The 18,022-nt window shown below is 47.9% G+C and overlaps 1 protein-coding gene across 1 annotated transcript in view; it reads left to right on the top strand.

Moving 5' to 3' along the window:
• LOC128094132 (protein phosphatase 1H) overlaps window positions 1-15,910 on the top strand; it is a 139,572-nt gene extending 123,662 nt beyond the window's left edge. The window contains exons 3-4 of the mRNA XM_052712253.1: window positions 6,426-6,770; window positions 15,779-15,910. Coding sequence (XP_052568213.1) covers window positions 6,426-6,770; window positions 15,779-15,895 — 462 coding nt within the window. The 3' untranslated portion in view covers window positions 15,896-15,910. The remainder of the gene's footprint in view (window positions 1-6,425; window positions 6,771-15,778) is intronic.
• Window positions 15,911-18,022: the final 2,112 nt, after the last annotated feature.

Genomic DNA, 18,022 nt, shown 5'->3' with positions numbered 1-18,022 from the left:
TATTATTTTAAGGTGTGCTACTTCTGTTTATGTTGCATTTGTTTAACTCTGTGAAGCTGTGTTGCTGTGCCTGTCTAAAACACCTGATGGTCTAATAAAGAGCTGACCAATAGCGAGGCAGGAGAAAGGATAGGCAGGGCTGGCAGGCAGGGAGAATATATATATATATATATATAGAGAGAGAGAGAGAGAGAAAACTGGAGTAAAGAGAGCTAGAAGCCAGAGAAGGAGGAGGACCCAGGGGCCAGCTACACAGCAAGCCATAGAGTGAGTAAGATTTACAGAAGTTAGAGAACAGGAAAAGCCCAGAGGCTAAAGGTGGATGGGATGGCTAAAAACTAAGCCAAGCTAAGGCTGGGCATTCATAAGTGATAAAAGCTTCCATGTATGATTTATTTGGGAGCTGGGTGTCAGGCTCCCCAAAAGAGCAAAAACCCCGAACAACAATATGGGAGGATCTCTGTGAGTTTGAGGCTAGCCTGATCTATATAGTGAGTTTCAGGATAGCCAGAGCTAAAAGTTAAATGCTGTCTCAGAAAGAATGAAAAAGAAATAAAAAGGAAGGAAGGAAGGGAGAGAGGGAGGGAGGAAGGAAGGAAGAAAGGAAGGAAGGAAGGAAGGAAGGAAGGAAGGAAGGAAGGAAGGAAGGAAGGAAGAAAAATTTACCCAAGATTATACACCAGTAAATTCCAGACCCTAGATTTGTCTTGGCCCACAGCCTATGGCCCTTCTATATCATATAGCATATCAAAGAGATATAATTTGTTTTGTTTTATCTCATTCTAAATTTTTCACTTGAAATGGCATGAATATTTTACCTGATTTTTTATTTATTTTTATAGCTGTATTGGGATTTATTTTATAGCAGTATTAGGCCTCATGAATTCTGGGCAGTCTACAGCCACAGCAACTTTTTGATCCACCGTGGCAGATTGGAATGCTCACACCCATGACAAAGTCATCACTGAGCTGTTAAGTAATGTGAAACTTGAGGCCACATTTGTTTACTGTAGAACTGAAAGCTGGTGCATAGAGCCCAGGGCCAAGCTGAGGAGGCAGGTGCTCCTCCCCCTGAAATAGACAGTACCTTTACTGGTGATCGGGGGGGGGGGGGGGGGGGGGGGGGGGGGGGGGCAGCAGGGACAAAGGATGCTGCCCGGAGCTGTGGCATCCACTCCGTCTCCTTCTTATCCATGGGTGAGCTCAGCGGGCAGAGAGCACAGCTGTCTGTCCACTTGCATTAGACCATCAATTTGCTGGTTCAGTAGCAGGACACAGGGCCACCAGCAGGGTACAGGCCAAGACAAGCAGAGCAGCCAAATAGGAATGAGACCCGTGGCTTTGAAGTTCTGTGATTTCCAACAGTTCAGTGTACTTTTGTGGGTGGGCAAGGGTTTTTGTGCCTTTTTTTTATACAGACGCCGAGAGGGGAGAGTCACAGGAAGTGTGTATGAGTGTGCTTCATATGGATCATGGACGACAGTGTGGTTCTATGATGGCCATGTGGCTTTGGGGTCCATGGAGTCCCTTTGAGATCTTGAGACCTCAAATACAGCTGCAACACACCTAGCCTCAGAGCTGAATGAGAAAAGGTCTGAGTAACAATAGTCAGAGTAAGTCAGCTCCAGGTCATGAGTGAGATTGGTGTTGTCCTGGTGGCCTTCTCAGTGTGAAGGGTCTTACACAAAAATCTTCTTTCCCAAGTCTCCTTTGAGAAAAAAAAAAATGGATGCAGAAGGATTTGTGAGTTGTGCATCAGTGGCCCTGGGCCCTTTGAGGTGTGAGATGAATGAACAAAATCCCTTTTGTTCTGCCCTTCCCTCCTGGTTATGAGGCTGTCAATAGAGAAGGCTGCTGTGCCCTGGGGAAGGGCTATCCAGACCAATAGAAGGACCTGACCTCCCCCTCTTGGAGACCATGGTGATGGCCGGCAGGTGGCTTAGGTCTCTCTATTGGTGTCTAGTGGCCGATCAAATACCTGGTTGGTGTCTGTCTTCCTCTTTCATAAAGGAAAAGGCTCCTTTTAGTCACAGACAGTCCACATAGGGTAGTGTGGCTGCTGCCCCTGAGCAGGCACATTCCCCATGTGCTTTCTCTTAGCACAGCTGGAAGGACTCTGCAACTTTTTGTGCAGCCCTGTGACACTTAGCCCAGACTCCGCAGCATTATGTTGGGATTTTTCTTGTTTTGTTTGTTTCAATTATGATGGTGTTGGTGATGTATATATGTCACAGGTGGGGATGTGCACGTGTGAGTGCAAGTACCCATAGAATCCAGAAGAGGGCGTCAGAGCCTGTGGCGCAGGAGCTACCTGTTGTGGGTGCTGGAGAAGCGGTAATGCTCTTAACCACTGAGCCATCTCTCCAGCCCAAGATTATGTTTTCAAATGCAATGAATTGATAACCAAATAGGGCTGGCAAGATAGCTCAGCAAGTAGATGTGCTTGTTGTCATTCAAGCCTGACGGCCTGAGGTCCATCGCCTGTAAAAAGCCCGATACAGCGGTGCACATCTGTCATCCCAGTACCCTCGTGGCAAGATGGGAAAAATCGCTCGGAAGTTCACAGGCCATCACACAAACTCAGTCACACAAGGCAGCAAAAACAAGGGAGACCCTGGCCCAACAAGGTAGGAGGAGAGAACCAACTCCCCAAAATTGTCCTCGGGCCTCCATGTACACACTGTGGTATCTGTGCACCTGCGCGCGCGCACACACGTAACTCTTTAAGAGAAAAAAAAAAGTGGAAGTACATAGACATATCAAGGGAATTAATTGTGTCAAAGCAATTCTAAAAAATCTAACTGTATCTGTGATGTGACATTATGCCTTTCATGCATGTAACAAAAAATGAGAACTTGAGTGTGAATTTGGTTACATCTGTCGCTTCAAAGTAGCAGTAAGGTAAGAAGTTATCCAGGGTATTTGGAAGGGCAGTGTTATTGTTCTTTGGACAAGGGGAAAAGGTTCTGCTGAGGACATTATTGCCCTGTAGCCCTGACAAGAAATTCTAAACTTGGGAGGTTTGTGGAAAAATAGAGGTTCATGGACGCTCTGAATTCTATTCATAGGTGGCCCTAACTTGAGAATTGAGAAGCCTGGCCTGGGTTCAGCTTGTCACAGCTTACTACCTACTTAACATTCTTTTGGGTGCCTGCACCTGGCTTATTTTGTATTTTTCTTTCCCTGTTATACCTGCCGTAGGTTCCAGACTACTATATAAACACATCACCCTGTCTTTTCCATGACCTCAGCTCTTGTCACAGAAGCTGACAACCATGGCTGCCCAAATGTCATGAAACCCGCCTAACAAGAAGCCCAAAGGCAGAAGGGTACAGGGCTTGTGGCTTCCCTAGCAAGGCGACCAGAGCCCAGGCTCTCCTGACTTCTTGCCCCATCATCCTGCGCCTATAGGTTTCAGCCTTGCTTGCTTGCTTGCAAAGGGCTACCTCTGCTTCCAGATTCTAGGACCTAGGCAAGAAGTAGGAAGAATGGGGGAGGAGAAGCCATATGGCCACAGGCCGCAAGACCGTCTGGGAGCGGATATGTAAGGATCGTATCACTGGCCCAGTCACCAGTAAGGGGAAGATAGAGGAGATATCTAGATATCTAGACTGGATGGGCAGTCTTCCCAGTTCCCTAATCGCTGACCACTCGGTACTCCCCGTGCCCAGGCTGGCAGGCCCTGTCACCCCTAGGTCCTCATCATATGTGTTCTCTCTTTAAAGCCAAGTTTCCCCCCACTTTCCCCAGCCACACTGATCTGTTTCTGCACTCCAGAACATGGAGAGTCAACTGAGGCACGGCGGCGGTCCTCCAGGATGGACCCCCGGTTTGGCCGAGAACTAAAGGTGTCAGTGACTCACCAAGATCGTGTTGTGATAGTAGTGACGGCGGCCGCCTCTGCGTGTGTGCTTTGTACAATGTACATAGCTGCCACTCAGCATACATTGCTTATAGTTCCCTTCACTCCTCCCCGACGAAGTTAATGTCACCTTCAATGTGTATCAGGAAATCATGGCAATAAGCTACACACTTTTGACTGCCACGCCGTTGCCTGACCCAGTCGTGGCTGAACTGGGTGCCATTCCCCCACCCAGATAAGGTGTGTGGAGGTAGTGTTAGCATCTAAACCTCTAACCCTTAAGGCATTTTCCTTTCCACTGCCCTCGGTTCTGAGTTCGACTTCCGACTATACTTCTGCTCTCCAGTGCTTTTAGTGTATGTGTTCCTGTCTGAATTTGAATTCTTGTTAGGGCACAGATACCTAGCAGGAACCCTCATCACTTTCAAAAGCTTCTCTCTCAGTCTTTCGCGATATAGCTTGAGTGGCACCATCTCCATGAACGTCCTTTTGTGACTCTTGGGCTTGAAGGCCAAAACACTTTGAGTAGACTGTAAGGACTGGGTGACCTTACTGCCATTCCAAGCCGTCACATGGCTCGCCTTCCTTTCCTTTCCCATGCCCCCACTGGGTCACATGACTGTGGCATGGTTTCCTCTTGCTTGTGTGCCTTCCGGCCATGGGTCTCTGCACTGCCGTTGTTGTTATTGTCTAGTGTGTTCCCCTCCCTTTCTTATACACGAACTTCGCCGAAGCTCTCAGCCCGAGCCTCACAGCACCAAGAACCTCTTCCTGTACCACTGGCCTCCTATTGAGTTGAGTGATTTCACACTGGATTAATAAAATACCAGGCTATCTCTGTGTAAGAGCCTTGGGCTGTCCTGGAACTTGCTCTGTTGACCAAGTTGGCCTCTACTCACAGAGATCTCCCTGCCTCTGCCTCCCCACTGCTGGGATAAAAAGGCATGAGCCACCACTGCCATATTGGTGAAATTATTAAGGCCACTCCACGCAGTTAAAAGGGAGGTTTATTTTGTGGGGTAACTCACAAGTGAAGGGATAGATTACAGGGTCTGGGAAAGGCGTAGCGCAGTCCAGCGGTGTTCTCTGGAGAATTTTGCTTGGTCTACCTCCAGCGTCCAGGATCCAGGAACCAAGAGAGCCGTCGCGCATCTGGATCTCAGGTCTTCAGGGTCCTCTCTCGGCCCCGCCTTGTAGGCATGACAGTTACCGAAGCCTCAGTGGGGGTTGGAACTTCCAGGTCAAAGCTGGAATGGCTGCCCACTACACCGCCCAGCATGCCTGATACTTTTATGACCAATCTTGTATTACTGCTGTCTACTGTAGTGTCTATCGTATGCATCTTATGCTTGTGTGTTCTAGGGATGTTTGAAGACAAGGTCTCAACTCACCTACCCATTCATCTCGGCATTCCAAGTGCTGGAACTGCCGCTGTCCACTGCCATACCTAGCTTGCATGTATGATTTAGTGGCATGGTTTCTAAAACTGCTCGTCTTAAAGAACTCAGAACATTGGCAGCAAGGTGGCTGGGTGGGTCCAAGTGTTGGTTGTGCAAGCATGAACGCCTGTTTTCAGATCACCAGCACTCACATAACAGCTGGGTGTGCCTTCATGGGCGTGTGACCCCAGCACTGGAGGGACGTGGAGACAGGGTCTTCGGCTCAGCCGGGGTAGCTAAAAAGTGAGCTCCGGGTTTCTGCAGCCTTCGGGCGCAGTGAGAGAGGATCTGATGCTGCTGACATTTGCACAACCACGCTCACACACACAACAGACACACACTCTGGTTGATTAAAAATCAGTCTTTTGAAAAAAGTTAAGATGGGCATTAAGAGAAGACACCCTGTGTCAATCTCCAGCCTCCACATTTAGCTCCATGTGTGAGTTCACTCACACCCACATACACACACACACACACACACAGTAGCCCCTGGCATGACTGAGTCCATGATAGAGGAAGGAGTACAGGCTGCACATAGTTGGGAAACTGAGGCAGGGGGACGGATATAGAGAAAACACATTGTTAGTGGTTGCATATTGTGTGGACTGGACTAGGCTTCCGGGTTAGTGGAGAAGCATGTCTTAAGAACTCAGGATGTAGAAAAGGGAAAAGGGAGAGTTGTCTCGGGGTAAAGGCACTGATAGAGGAGAACACTTCTACTCACTACTTTAGGAAAGGGCTTTCTCTAGATGCCAAGGCCAAGCCTAGTCTGGGACTGTAATTTCCGGGAAGTGAGCAATTAAATGTTAAAGCCAGACTCCTTCTATAGATTCCACTTTTTATATGGAATTGTATCACAAACTCTAGGCACCTAATTAGAGTTACATCCTTTCCTCCAAGTGGTGACCTAGTTAGTGGCTGATGATTAGACCTCCTGCCCGAGGTGGGGAGGCTGGGACCACTTCATCCCATGGGTGTTGGGAACAGCAGTGACTCACTTGAGAGGGCCCTGTGTTTGATTCCATTATTTTCAGACCAAAGATAGACATCCAACTGGAAGAACGTGGCCCGGCAGAGGCTACGACCCAGGTCCTCACTTCTCTCCTGTCCCCCTCTCTCCCCAGGAGTCCGAGGGCATCTCCTGCCACTACTGGTCCCTGTTCGACGGCCATGCGGGCTCGGGGGCCGCCGTGGTGGCATCCCGGCTACTGCAGCACCATATCACACAGCAGCTGCAGGACATCGTGGAGATCCTGAAGAACTCCGCCATCCTTCCCCCGACCTGCCTCGGGGAGGAGCCCGAGAGCACGCCGGCCCATGGCAGGACCCTAACCCGTGCAGCGTCACTCCGTGGAGGTGTGGGGGCCCCCGGGTCCCCCAGTACACCACCCACGCGCTTCTTCACCGAAAAGAAGATCCCGCATGAGTGTTTGGTCATTGGGGCCCTGGAGAGCGCCTTCAAGGAAATGGTATGTATCCTGGACAACTGGGGTAGCTCAGTCCAAAAGCGTTCTTGCTAGGAAGGATGTCCCTGAAGTGGGCGGGGTCTTCCTGCCGCCTCCTGCACGAATGCTCATCTCTTCTACCACAGGCTTATTAAAAAGGTCACAGCCAGATACAGTTTCTGGAGTGATTGCCAAGCAGAAATTAAGACCACGGGAGAGGGCGAACACAGGACGCCCGCCGCGTCTTATCCCTGCTGTTTCATGAGACTCCTGTTGACACCAGCTAGTACGGTTCAACTTAATTGGAATGTGAGCGCGGCCACCATCTGTTCTACACATGTACAAAGACCAGGTGTTGGGGAAACCGTGTCCATCAAAGTACTCTGCAGTACCCTTCCTTTAAAAACAGGCACAGGCTGATGTGGCATGCCCAGTTAAAGCCCAGCGCTTGGAGGCAGAGGCAGGTGGATCTCTATGAGTTTGAAGCCAGCCTGGTTTATGTATCAAGTTCCAGGCTAGCCCAGACTACACAATAAATTCCTGTCTTAAAAAAAAAAAAAGGAGCCTGGAGGGCAACTGAGGGAAGGAAAGAGGGCCACGTGGCTTGTTTTTTCCAGGGCCTGGATTCCTTTATGCTCTGCTAGCTATCTGAGTGGGGTCTGGTCAAGGAATTCAGCATCCTGCATGTTGGCCTGGATCCTGGCTGTCTCTGCCTGGCAGGACTGCCATGGATGCTGTATCCCATGTGACCGCCTCTCACCTCTGACTCCACCTTTTACTGAGGCAAGTGTTGTGGGTTCCAAAGACTTTAATACCTCCAATTTGTGACTCCAGCTCATCCCTTCTCGGTTTGGTTTCATCTCTGAACATGTGTACTTGCCCTTTGACTAGTGCGAAGTTTAAAATGCACCCCCTTCTGAAAAAGGTGATTTAGGGGGAAAGCCGGGAGTCGAGGTAGAAAAGTTGACTCCTGCAGAGACTTAGGATAAGAAGACTATCCATCCCTCTGGCTGGTGTAGACGCTCAGGTGTTGGTGAGGACGACTGGGCAGCAGTGGTGCACAGAACTCGGGAACGTTTAACAGAGGCGACAGTTTGGCAGTGACTTCTCCCTGCAATGGAGAAGGAGTCAGAAAATGGGGACTCGGTGTGGGGGGGACGACACCTTGGGATTCTCGTTACCATCTGTGGCGGCTGGGGCTACAGACCATCTTTTGCCTGGAACTACTGTCTTCTCAACTCCACCCACTGGAGGGCAGTGTCACATTGCTGAAGGCCTCCCTAGCAGCAGCTGCTGCAGCAGCCCTTGAAATGGGAAGCTTATTCCGATAAATACCTAAGAAGGAGCCCAAGGTTTGTCTTTTCAAGTTTTTCACATTAGGCAGTTCACTGCCCGAAGTTCCCTGTGGAAACAGTTGTGTGTGCGTTTGTGCGTGCGTGTGTGTGTGTGTGTGTGTGTGTGTGTGTGTGTGTGTGTGTGTAAATAGATACGTCACTAAATATTTGCTGAGAACTCTTTGTCGGGTGTGAAAGCGAGTAGAACATAGAATAAAAATAGAAAAAGTCAGGCATTCAACAAGTAAAATACAAACAGAGTGGGCGGGGAGGGGTGGGAGGTTTGAGTAGAGCTCAGGAGAGCAGGCAGACCGAGCCGTGCTCCACCGTGGAAGCTCTGTAAGCCCTGAGACATGCAGGAGCTCATTATCTAATTAGGGGGACAATTATTCTTCCCATCACCTTAGCATGTGACTTGGATTTCCTGGGTTTCGTCTCCTGGCCAGATGATTGACAGGCCCCGCTGGATTTGCTCCTGAGGGAGTAGACAGTAGTGTGGAATGTTCTGCCCTTGGAGCAGATCCAACAAGAGCTCTCAGGAGGCCTAAGGAAGTTGTGTCCCCCCACCCCCCTTTCCACTGTTGCCGGGGGAGAAAGGATGCTGCCCATCCCACAGTGTCTTTAAAGGCTATTAATTCCTGTAGCAGCATGCCATGCAGATCTCAGTTATTTTCATGTTCTAAAGAATGTCAAAGGACCTAATACAATGATGACAGAAGTCCAACATAGATTTGGAAATCCCAGGCCAAAACAGGGAGCACCTGTCGCTAGGGCACATGGGTCGTTTTCACAAAGTATAGACTAACAGAAGGAAAAAGAAGGCATGCTCTGAACAAGAGGTGGTGACGGCAATTCTAGCAGGTGCTCTGTGCTCCTCTGGGACGGTGTCTTTGCATCTTGGATGCTCAGGTTGCCAGCGCAGTGTGAGATGGATGGGGAAGGGGACCTCCAACCACTGGCATGTCGTACTATCAGGGGTAGGTTTAGCCTTACAACTCCTTTGTTGAATCCCATCTTGGATCTGACTTCCTGCCGGGAAGGCCGTGTAGCCAGTTGCTCCTGTTTCCACTGTGGAAAACAAACTCTGGCCTCCTAGAAGAATCTCAGAAACTTCGCCACTGATTGCTTGGGATGAGCATCAGAACTGATGGTATAGAGACAGAGCCGATGCCAGGACCCTCAAATAATGGCCTGGAGATGACTGTCACCTCCTATAAAATCCTTGTTTCTTCCCTGCTTCTCCTGGTAGTCGGGTTTTTTGGGGGCGGTTTCTGTCTCAAAGCAAAATTTTGGGATTTTTTTTTTTTCTTAGAGATTCTAAATGCAACCAACTTTATTTTTTTTAAAGATTTATTTCTTTATTATGTATACAGTGTCCTGTCTGCATGTACGCCTGCAGGCCAGAAGAGGGCACCAGATCTCATGATGAATGATTGTGAGCCACCATGTGGTTTCTGGGAATTGAACTCTGAACCTCTGGAAGAGCAGTCAGAGCTGTCTCTCCAGCCCTGAAACCAGCTTTCTTATCTCCAGTTTTATGGGTTCAGGTCTGCTGGCTAGGTTGTTTCCTGGCCCAAGATGACAGGTGTGAATGAGATAAATGTTCTGAGGTCCAGTTTCAACCCTTTCCCCAAAAAAGAATGGTCGGGTTGAATGGACAACACTTCAGACTCAAAGAAGAAGTTAATTCCATCAGCAGGGTAACCGTCAAAGGATCAGAAACCAAGTCAGCATTGATGAGCCTGTCAGCCTACCGCCTACAAGATCTGAACTCAGGGTGAAGCTAAGAGAATCTCAGAATCCTCACTGCTTCCTTCCAGTATTGTTAGGTAGCTAGCTGGGCAGGTATTACTGGGCTTAGAGGCTATTGACGATGGACGCTCCCTCATGGCTGACTTTGGACCTCACCTGCCATTTCCATGATAACCCTAGAAAGGGAAAAATCAAGATTAGCCCCCATACTATTTTAACTTAACATATAAAAAAAGATGCAGGTTTGTTGAGGTCTGTTAAGCTCCTTCCTCTTAGCCAAAAGAGTGGAATCCACTTCTGGCCCTGCATGGAGACGTTGACATTCTCATCTGCTCAGAACATTAGAACGTTGCATTCCTTGTCTCCTTCCCTAAGACTTAATTAACCTAGCTCGAGGTACCAAGCACCTGCCTCACGGGAGATAGGATTCACCTGAGGACGTGCTAAGGTGATGAAAGGAATGGTTGTCCACTTAATTAAATGATGTGCTGAATGAAAACCCTTCCCCGAGTCCAGGCCTTACAGAGCTTCACCATGCAGCCTACCCACTCTTCCATCTGCTTTCTCCCTCAAGCCTAAGTGTGTTTCCCTGACACTCGGGGCTCCCTCGGTCTTCTCCGAAGTCCCCCTCCCCTCCTGCCATGCAGCTGTTGGCCTTCATGGCTGAACATGCCAGCCTTGGACCCTCACTCAAAAAAGCATGGATTTTCCTCCTCCTCCTCCTCCTCCTCCTCCTCCTCCTCCTCCTCCTCATCATCATCATCATCATCATCATCATCATCCTCATCATCATCTGCTAAGATTTACAGCTTGCCTGCCCTGTTGATTTTCTCTCAGAGTCTAAAAACAAATCTTCCTGGAGCTTCCTTCTTCTGAATCTGTTTCTGAACTCTTTTATTGAGGAGACTGAGAACCCAGAAGGGAGCCCCGATTTTCCCAGTAACAGGATGCGTATAAGTCCTTTGCCACAGAGAAGAATGCCCTAGAAGCTTTTTGTAAGGGAGAGAACAGCATTTAGGTTTTGAGGTTTATTTATTTTTATTTTTGTGTGTATGGGTGTTTTGTCTGCATGTATGTCTATGCACCACGTGTGCAGTCTCCAAAAAAGGTGTCAGATGACCCTTGGAACTGGAGTTACAGATGGTTGAAAACTACTGTGTGGATGCCGGGAATTGAACCTGGTCCTCTGGAAGAGCAGTCACTGCTCTTAACCACTGAGTCAGCTCCTCAGCCATGAAATTGGCAATATTTTAACTTGTAAAAACAACTCTCCATCTTCTTATTACTGACAACTGGTTGGGGGGAAAACATACCATGACGTCATAAAGCTTGAGAATGAATGCCAAGCTTATTGCTGATTTATGAATTCTAGAATTTCAATTAGCATATTCATGGTAGGTTTATAACTTAAGTGTCTTTATTGAAGCTTGGTTTTTGTCTAGTCTTTTTTGTTGTTGTTGTTGTTTGGTTTTTTTGCCACACGAAGTTCCTTTAGGAAGGGATGAGCCTGGGATTCCCCTGCCGTCAACAGGTGGCGGTATTGGACAGCTCTGGTTTTTGAATTTTTTTTTTTTTTTTTAAACTCCCTTCTGAAACTCCTTGCCTGGCTGGCAGATGGCCTTGTTCTCAGAATAAACCAGGATGAGACCCGGATACGAAAGCCAGGCAGAATCTTATTATTTGTGACTGACGCTATTAGCAGTATGCTCAGAACCACATTATAACCCAGCCAGGGGGAGCTGCCAGGTACATTAAAACTGCCCGGTTGGTGGCTTTCTTTTGCTGACCAATAGTGTTTTCTTTTCACAACCTGGAACTGATGAGCAACAAAGACTGGGCCTGGAGTTGCATCATCTCTGAGACTTTCAAATCAAATGACAACCCTTCTGGGTAATAAATTTTTTTTTCTTGAAATTCTTTCCCGTCAAGGGAGTCTTACTTTACACATATCTCTGTATCATCTGTGTCCACTCCTTGCAACAACAACAACCAAAAAAAAAAAACAGGGGCGGGGGCAAATAAAACCCCGTATCATGAGAATTGGCTCTTTTCTTGGATCCAGAGATGAGCCTCATCCGAATGTGCTGTTTAAGCAGTTGCAACACAGAATAACTGAGTATTGCTCAGTAGAATGTCGCCTTTGAGGGGGCCGCAGGACACTGGACTGAGCGGGTCAACCACTGACTCAATGCAACGGTCTGTTAGCAGCTAGACCACACTGGGAAGGAATGATAGTACGTAGATATTCTACCAGTAAGTTATTCTGGATGTATGTCTTGGAATTCACTGGCAGCTAAAATGGAGAGGTCGTCCTTGCGTTCTTGCTTAGAACACACAGCAGTCGACAGCTTTTCTCATGATCACATTGGCTTGTGAGAAAAAAAAAAAACAAAACCTAAAACTCAAGGGCTTAAAAAAAGAGTTAGACATTGTGATTTTATATGTATATACTTAAGTGTAAATGGCTTAGGGTAATTTGAAAGATTGAGGATTTTGAAGGGGAAAGGCAGTTAATTCCATGGTAAATATATCTTTATTGACTGCATTTATCATGTTTAATCTCATAGTAAAAGAGCCACACAGATGGTCCCTTAATGTTCCTTTCAGTACAAAGATTTTCTGAATCTTTTACAGAGGAGTAGGTGGTGTGTGTAGGAAAAAAATAAATGTGCTATTTTGGCTTCTAGGGAGGAGGGAAATGAGGCAATTATTTTTAGAATCTGTTCTAGTTGCACACAGTTTCAGAAGAAATAGAGGAGTGTGTGTTAATGTCAGTGAATTCTTCAGGGGGATGGATTCTGCAGAAATATGCCTTTCAAATCCCAGTGATAGGGCTGGCGGAGAGCACACTTGAAATTACCATGTGTGCACATGTGTATCCCCCCCAGATGTGGGGGGTGGGGTGGTCAGAGCATACCTGTGGGAACAGGGCTTCGTGGATTAAAATATAGTTAGACTTGAGTCCACTTTTTTTTTTTATAAGAAAGTAGCATACCTTATCCAGAAGGAACTGCAGAAAAAAAAATGTACAGTTGAAATGTAAAAAAGGAGGAAGCGAAGTAAGTAAATTGTGTGCGTATATGAGAGAGAGCGTGCTCACCATACCGTTAATTTATATTAAGGTCTGAGCTGAATAAACTAACCAGAACGGTCCCCAACATTAAAAGTAAATATGAAGCCTGGTGCTGTAACAGATCGTCTTATTGTCCAACACTGTCTTGATCACCCCAAGGATTAAATAATTTTAAAATCAGACATTCTTACATTAGAAACCATGATAAATAATGCCCATACCTACAATCCAGAATAAAATCATTTGCCTCAATCCCTAGGGAATTCTTTGCCATGCCAAGCTCTTTAACATGGACTCTTTGTACTATAGGGTCCCCCCTGCTTTTGGATTGCAGTAATAATTCACTTAAGCCTGTCAAACACCACTCACATTCCAGTCCCTATGCAGCATGCAAACACTTGGATGCTTAAGGAGTTTTTAATCAATAGTGCCTTTCATTCAGACTTACATATTCAAACAAATACTGATCGCAACTATGAAGGTATAGTTTCCCTAGCTAGAGCAGTGCTTTTCAATATATTAAAAACAATAATGTTGGATGTGGACTTGGATATACCAAGTTATATATTTACTATATATTAAATGTGCATATACTTATTGTATCTAAAATGTGCCTATGTCAACCTCTTTAGTTTTTTTGTGTGTGTCAAAAAATCCTAACAAATCTATCCACCAAAGGATTCTTTTTATTCTAGAAATGAAACAGAAAGACCAGGGTGTCTTGATGTTTTCACTCTGCTCTTCCCTTGAAAGAACCACCTCCCCACCCCCAGCTCCCAGGTTCCTCCTACTGTTCACCTTGACCTTCCTGTCATCTGTGGCACAGGACATCATAACCCTTGGCTCTTGTCCACTGGCATTTAGCTGCAGCAAGAGTTCTGGTCTCACGGGTGTCTCAGTGCCCATCTGCCCTGGTAAACATGGGATTTGTGAATAGTACCTGTCACAGGTCAATCGCTGAGATGTTTGGAAATCCAGACATTTTTTTTAAGTGTATTTCTCCACTTGTCCATTTAACAGACACTTAACCAGTATTTGCTTGGCCTGATACAGATGTTGAGGATCTGAAAGGGATAAAAGTAGTCACTGCTCTCAATTGTGAACTTTCCAAACGGTGGGAAGGACCCTGTGGCTGTGACTAAGCTCCACCTCTACCTTCTAATTTAACACTCTTAATCACCCTTAAGAAAATGGTTTATACAGCATTCAAGTAAGTAAATGGAGGAGCGTAGCCATGGTATAGTCCAGTGCTGGAGGACTAAACATTCCCCCTTGTTCTGTGAGGAGGCCAAGAGGAAGCAGCTAACTCCAATTCCCGATTCTAAGAGTCACAGAAGTCCCCAGGACCTCTCAGAAGAGCCAGAGCACCTGTTTCTCCCTCTTGGAACTCCCCCCACCCCACCTCCACCTTCTCCCTCGCTCCACCTCAATGGTGGATGACTTCCAGTGTAGAAGGAACACCTCCCTCAACTCTTGTTTCCCCGAAGACATAGATCATTTGGTTCTTTCAGTCACACAGAATTGTTCTGATGTTGTCTGTCAACAGAAATGTTGGTCTGATTTTAATTTTTCTGAGGATGCTTCATTACAGGGCAGGTAATGCAGGGTTTGGGAAGGGAACCGCTATGAGGGAGAGTCCACTTGTTATCCAGGTAAATCTGGGCAGTGGCCCCACCTCTGTGCATCCGAGCCACATAGTTAATGATGACAGTCGTGAGGCCATAATGAGATTGCACGTGTGTGGTGCTTAGCTCGACACCCCATGTAGAGAAAGTGTCTGTGGGCTGCTCCAGCACTGGGAGTGTGGCCCATTGTGAACTGGGGCCCATTGTGAACTGGGGCCCATTGTGAACTGGGGCTACAGAGGTGGAAAATGCATTCGGACACATCTGTGTTGAATAGCAGACAGTTCATCTTTAAGTCACCTGTCTCTCTCTCTCTGTCTCTCTGTCTGTCTCTCTGTGTCTCTGTCTCTGTCTCTCTCTCTCTCTCTCTCTCTCTCTCTCTCTCTCTCTCTCTCTCTCTCTCTCTCTGTCTCTCAGTTTTTCCAAACAAGGTTTCTCTGTGTAGTTTTGGTGCCTGTCCTGGGTCTCGCTCTGTAGCCCAGGCTGGCCTCGAACTCACAGAGATCCGCCTGCCTCTGCCTCCCAAGTGCTGGGATTAAAGGCGTACGCCACCACCGCCACCAGGCTAAGTCGCCTCTTTTTATCCAGCTATAAAAGAACTATTTATTCAAGGCTTCGCTCTAAAAACATAGTTTATGTCCAGGTAGTTGGCATCCCTAGCCTTATTCTGTGTCCCACATGACAAGCACTCACACACAGACTAGATTCCCGTGAACTGTGCTGCCTGTTAACTGGGATTTCCATTTTCCTCTTCCCATATTTGCCTGGTGTGTCCACGTGTGGTCCTTTGGTTCCAGTCTCTGGTCTGCAGTGGTCTGGTAGTTTGTGTCAGGTCCTCCAGAGAAGCCCATTAATTAGGTCAGTGGTTCTCAACCTGTGGGTAGCACCCCCCCTCTGGGAGGGGGGCTGTCAAACGACCCTTTCACAGGGGTCACCTGTCAGATCTCCTGCATCTCAGATATTTACATTTCAATCATAAAAGCAGCAAAAGTACAGTTACGAAGTAGCAAAGAAATCATTTCATGGCTGAGGGTCACCGCAGCATGAGGAACTGTATTAAAGGGGCGCACGCAGCGTTAGGAAGATTGAGAACCACTGCCTCGGGCGGTGGGAGGGCAGGTTCTGAGGATAGCCTGTCCCTTCTGGTAACACATCCAGACTTGGAGATTGTCGGACCAGGTGACGGGAGGAAGGCTTCCTTTAGTCCCAAGGCCTGCACAGTGGCACTGACTTTCCTGTCTTCTCCAGGACCTTCAGATAGAACGGGAGAGGAGTGCCTATAACATATCCGGTGGCTGCACAGCGCTCATCGTAGTCTGCCTCTTGGGAAAGCTGTACGTGGCCAACGCTGGGGACAGCAGGTAAGCAAACTGGCTGGCTGGTTCTCACTAACTCCGCTGCCTCTGACAAGGTCTGCCTGCTCTTTAAGAATGAAAGATTGGAAAAGAAAATGATTCTGGTTGGGATTAAATGTGAGGAGGACAAGCTTCCTGGCCCCTAACAGAAAAGCATTTGTGGTTTGTTTAGTTGGTTTTCCGAGCAGGGTTTCTCTGGGTAGCCCCGGCTGTCCTGGAACTCGCTCTGTAGACCAGGCTGGCCTCGAACTCAGAGACCCACCTGCCTCTGCCTCCCCAGTGCTGGAATTAAAGGTTAGAAATGCATTTAAGAAGAATAATCAGATTGCTATTGAAGGGGGAAGAGCATGTGACTTGTTCACAGCCGCAGCTGGTGTGTGCACACGGTTCATCTAAACCAGGAGCGTTCAAATGTATTTTTTGGAGGGGGTGGGGGTGGGGACCTTGGAACCTGGTTTACATAAAAGTTTAGCAGAGTCAGAATATTGGAGAGCAGTGAAGGGGCGGGGGGGATCTGAGTGGAGTGAGGGCTTGGAGGGGCCCTGGCACATTCCCCTGCCTTGCCTCCCCAGGAAACCAGAAGTTCTCCTTATATATGAATGCCTTTGGTGTGTGTGTGTGTGTGTGTGTGTGTGTGTGTATCTAAGTGTCTAACCCTTGGCTTAGCATTGCCTAAGAAGAAGGTAAACTTGTTTTTTGTTTGTTTGTTTGTTTGTTTGTTTTTTTTTTGGTTTTTTGAGACAGGGTTTCTCTGTGTAGTTTCGGTGCCTGTCCTGAAACTCCCTCTGTAGACCAGGCTGGCCTCGAACTCACAGAGATCCGCCTGCCTCTGCCTCCCGAGTGCTGGGATAAAAGGCGCGCGCCACCACTGCCCAGCGGTAAACTTGTTCTTTAACCACCTTAAATAAATGGCGCTTCCTGGCCAACAATGCTTCTTCAGTATTGGCGTGGCTGACCTGAAGAATGGCCGTTTTGAAAAGGACGGAAGTACTGGCCTCTACACGTGGAAGGCTGATTCCCTAGCAATGGCTGCTGTCTTGGGATTCTGTCCTTCCTTTAGGCCCCGGGCCACTGGTCTACACTCCTGCCTCTCCAGTCCTTCTCATATCCCCACCCCCACCCCCACTGCGCCCCACACACACCCACACACACACACACCCACACACACACACACACACAGACACCCCTTCTCTTCCCTGCCACATGCTGACTGTGTTGCTGGTGCCTCTGTAGTTTGGAAGACTGACCCTCTCCTCCATCCGCTCTACTCTTCCATTTACAAAGAGGAGACCTAGGTGAGCGGTCTCTATTCCTCTTCTTCCAGTAAGGCGTCTCTTCCTGACCTTTGCCCCTGAAGAATGTAGAACACAAAGGAGAAAGGACTACCAAGGAAACAGCTTGTGGGGTTTAAAGATGAGTGCTTTGAAAGGCCCATTTATTTTGAGAGAGCATGTGGATTTTCTGTTTGACACGCATGCTCTCTCAGGTTGCAGGGTAAAATTTTGCCCAGTAAATGGCAGGGTGTTTAAGATAACTGTTTATCCCATGGCTCCTGCTCCCCTGTGCCCAGTGAGGTTCACCAGCTCAGACGTCCCAATAATGGATGAAGAAATGAAGGGGAGCTCATCAGGAGCCAGTGGGGTGGCCTCAGGAAGGAGCTAGCCTCCTTAGCCTTATGGGGGGCAAGGCAGGGAGAATCACGGATGTGTAAACACTAGTCCAGAGCCACAGGAAGCCTTGAAGAAATGGCCTTTCTCCCTCCCATGTCCTGCCAGGGCTTTTCACTGGTTGAGCCCACCGGGCCCAGGCCAGCAAACAGGTCGGGCTGGGATTGCGTTCATGGAGGTGAGCATGCCTGGCACCAAGTCAAGGCTGGGGCCAATGGGAAGCAGCCAGGGAGCCTGCCCCTTCCTCCTCTGCGTAACCAGGTGTTTTACAAAGCTTCTACCCCGAAATCAGTGGCTTGTAAACGGGCACCAAGTGGGCACCACCACCCCGATGGCGAAGGTGCCTCTTCAGTTCTAGATCCTAAGCTTGTTGAGAGATGGCCAGCAGGGCCGATGGCTCCTTTCTGCTCTCATAGAGACTGGACACGTGAGCCAGCCTCCTGCTCACACACACTTCCTGCTTTTATGAC

This window comes from Peromyscus californicus, unplaced genomic scaffold (genome assembly GCF_007827085.1).
Source record: "Peromyscus californicus insignis strain IS unplaced genomic scaffold, ASM782708v3 Scaffold_4__1_contigs__length_199733344, whole genome shotgun sequence".
Lineage (NCBI taxonomy): Eukaryota > Metazoa > Chordata > Mammalia > Rodentia > Cricetidae > Peromyscus > Peromyscus californicus.
Note: the sequence above shows the minus strand (reverse complement) of the source record. Positions and strands in the feature narration are given on the sequence as shown.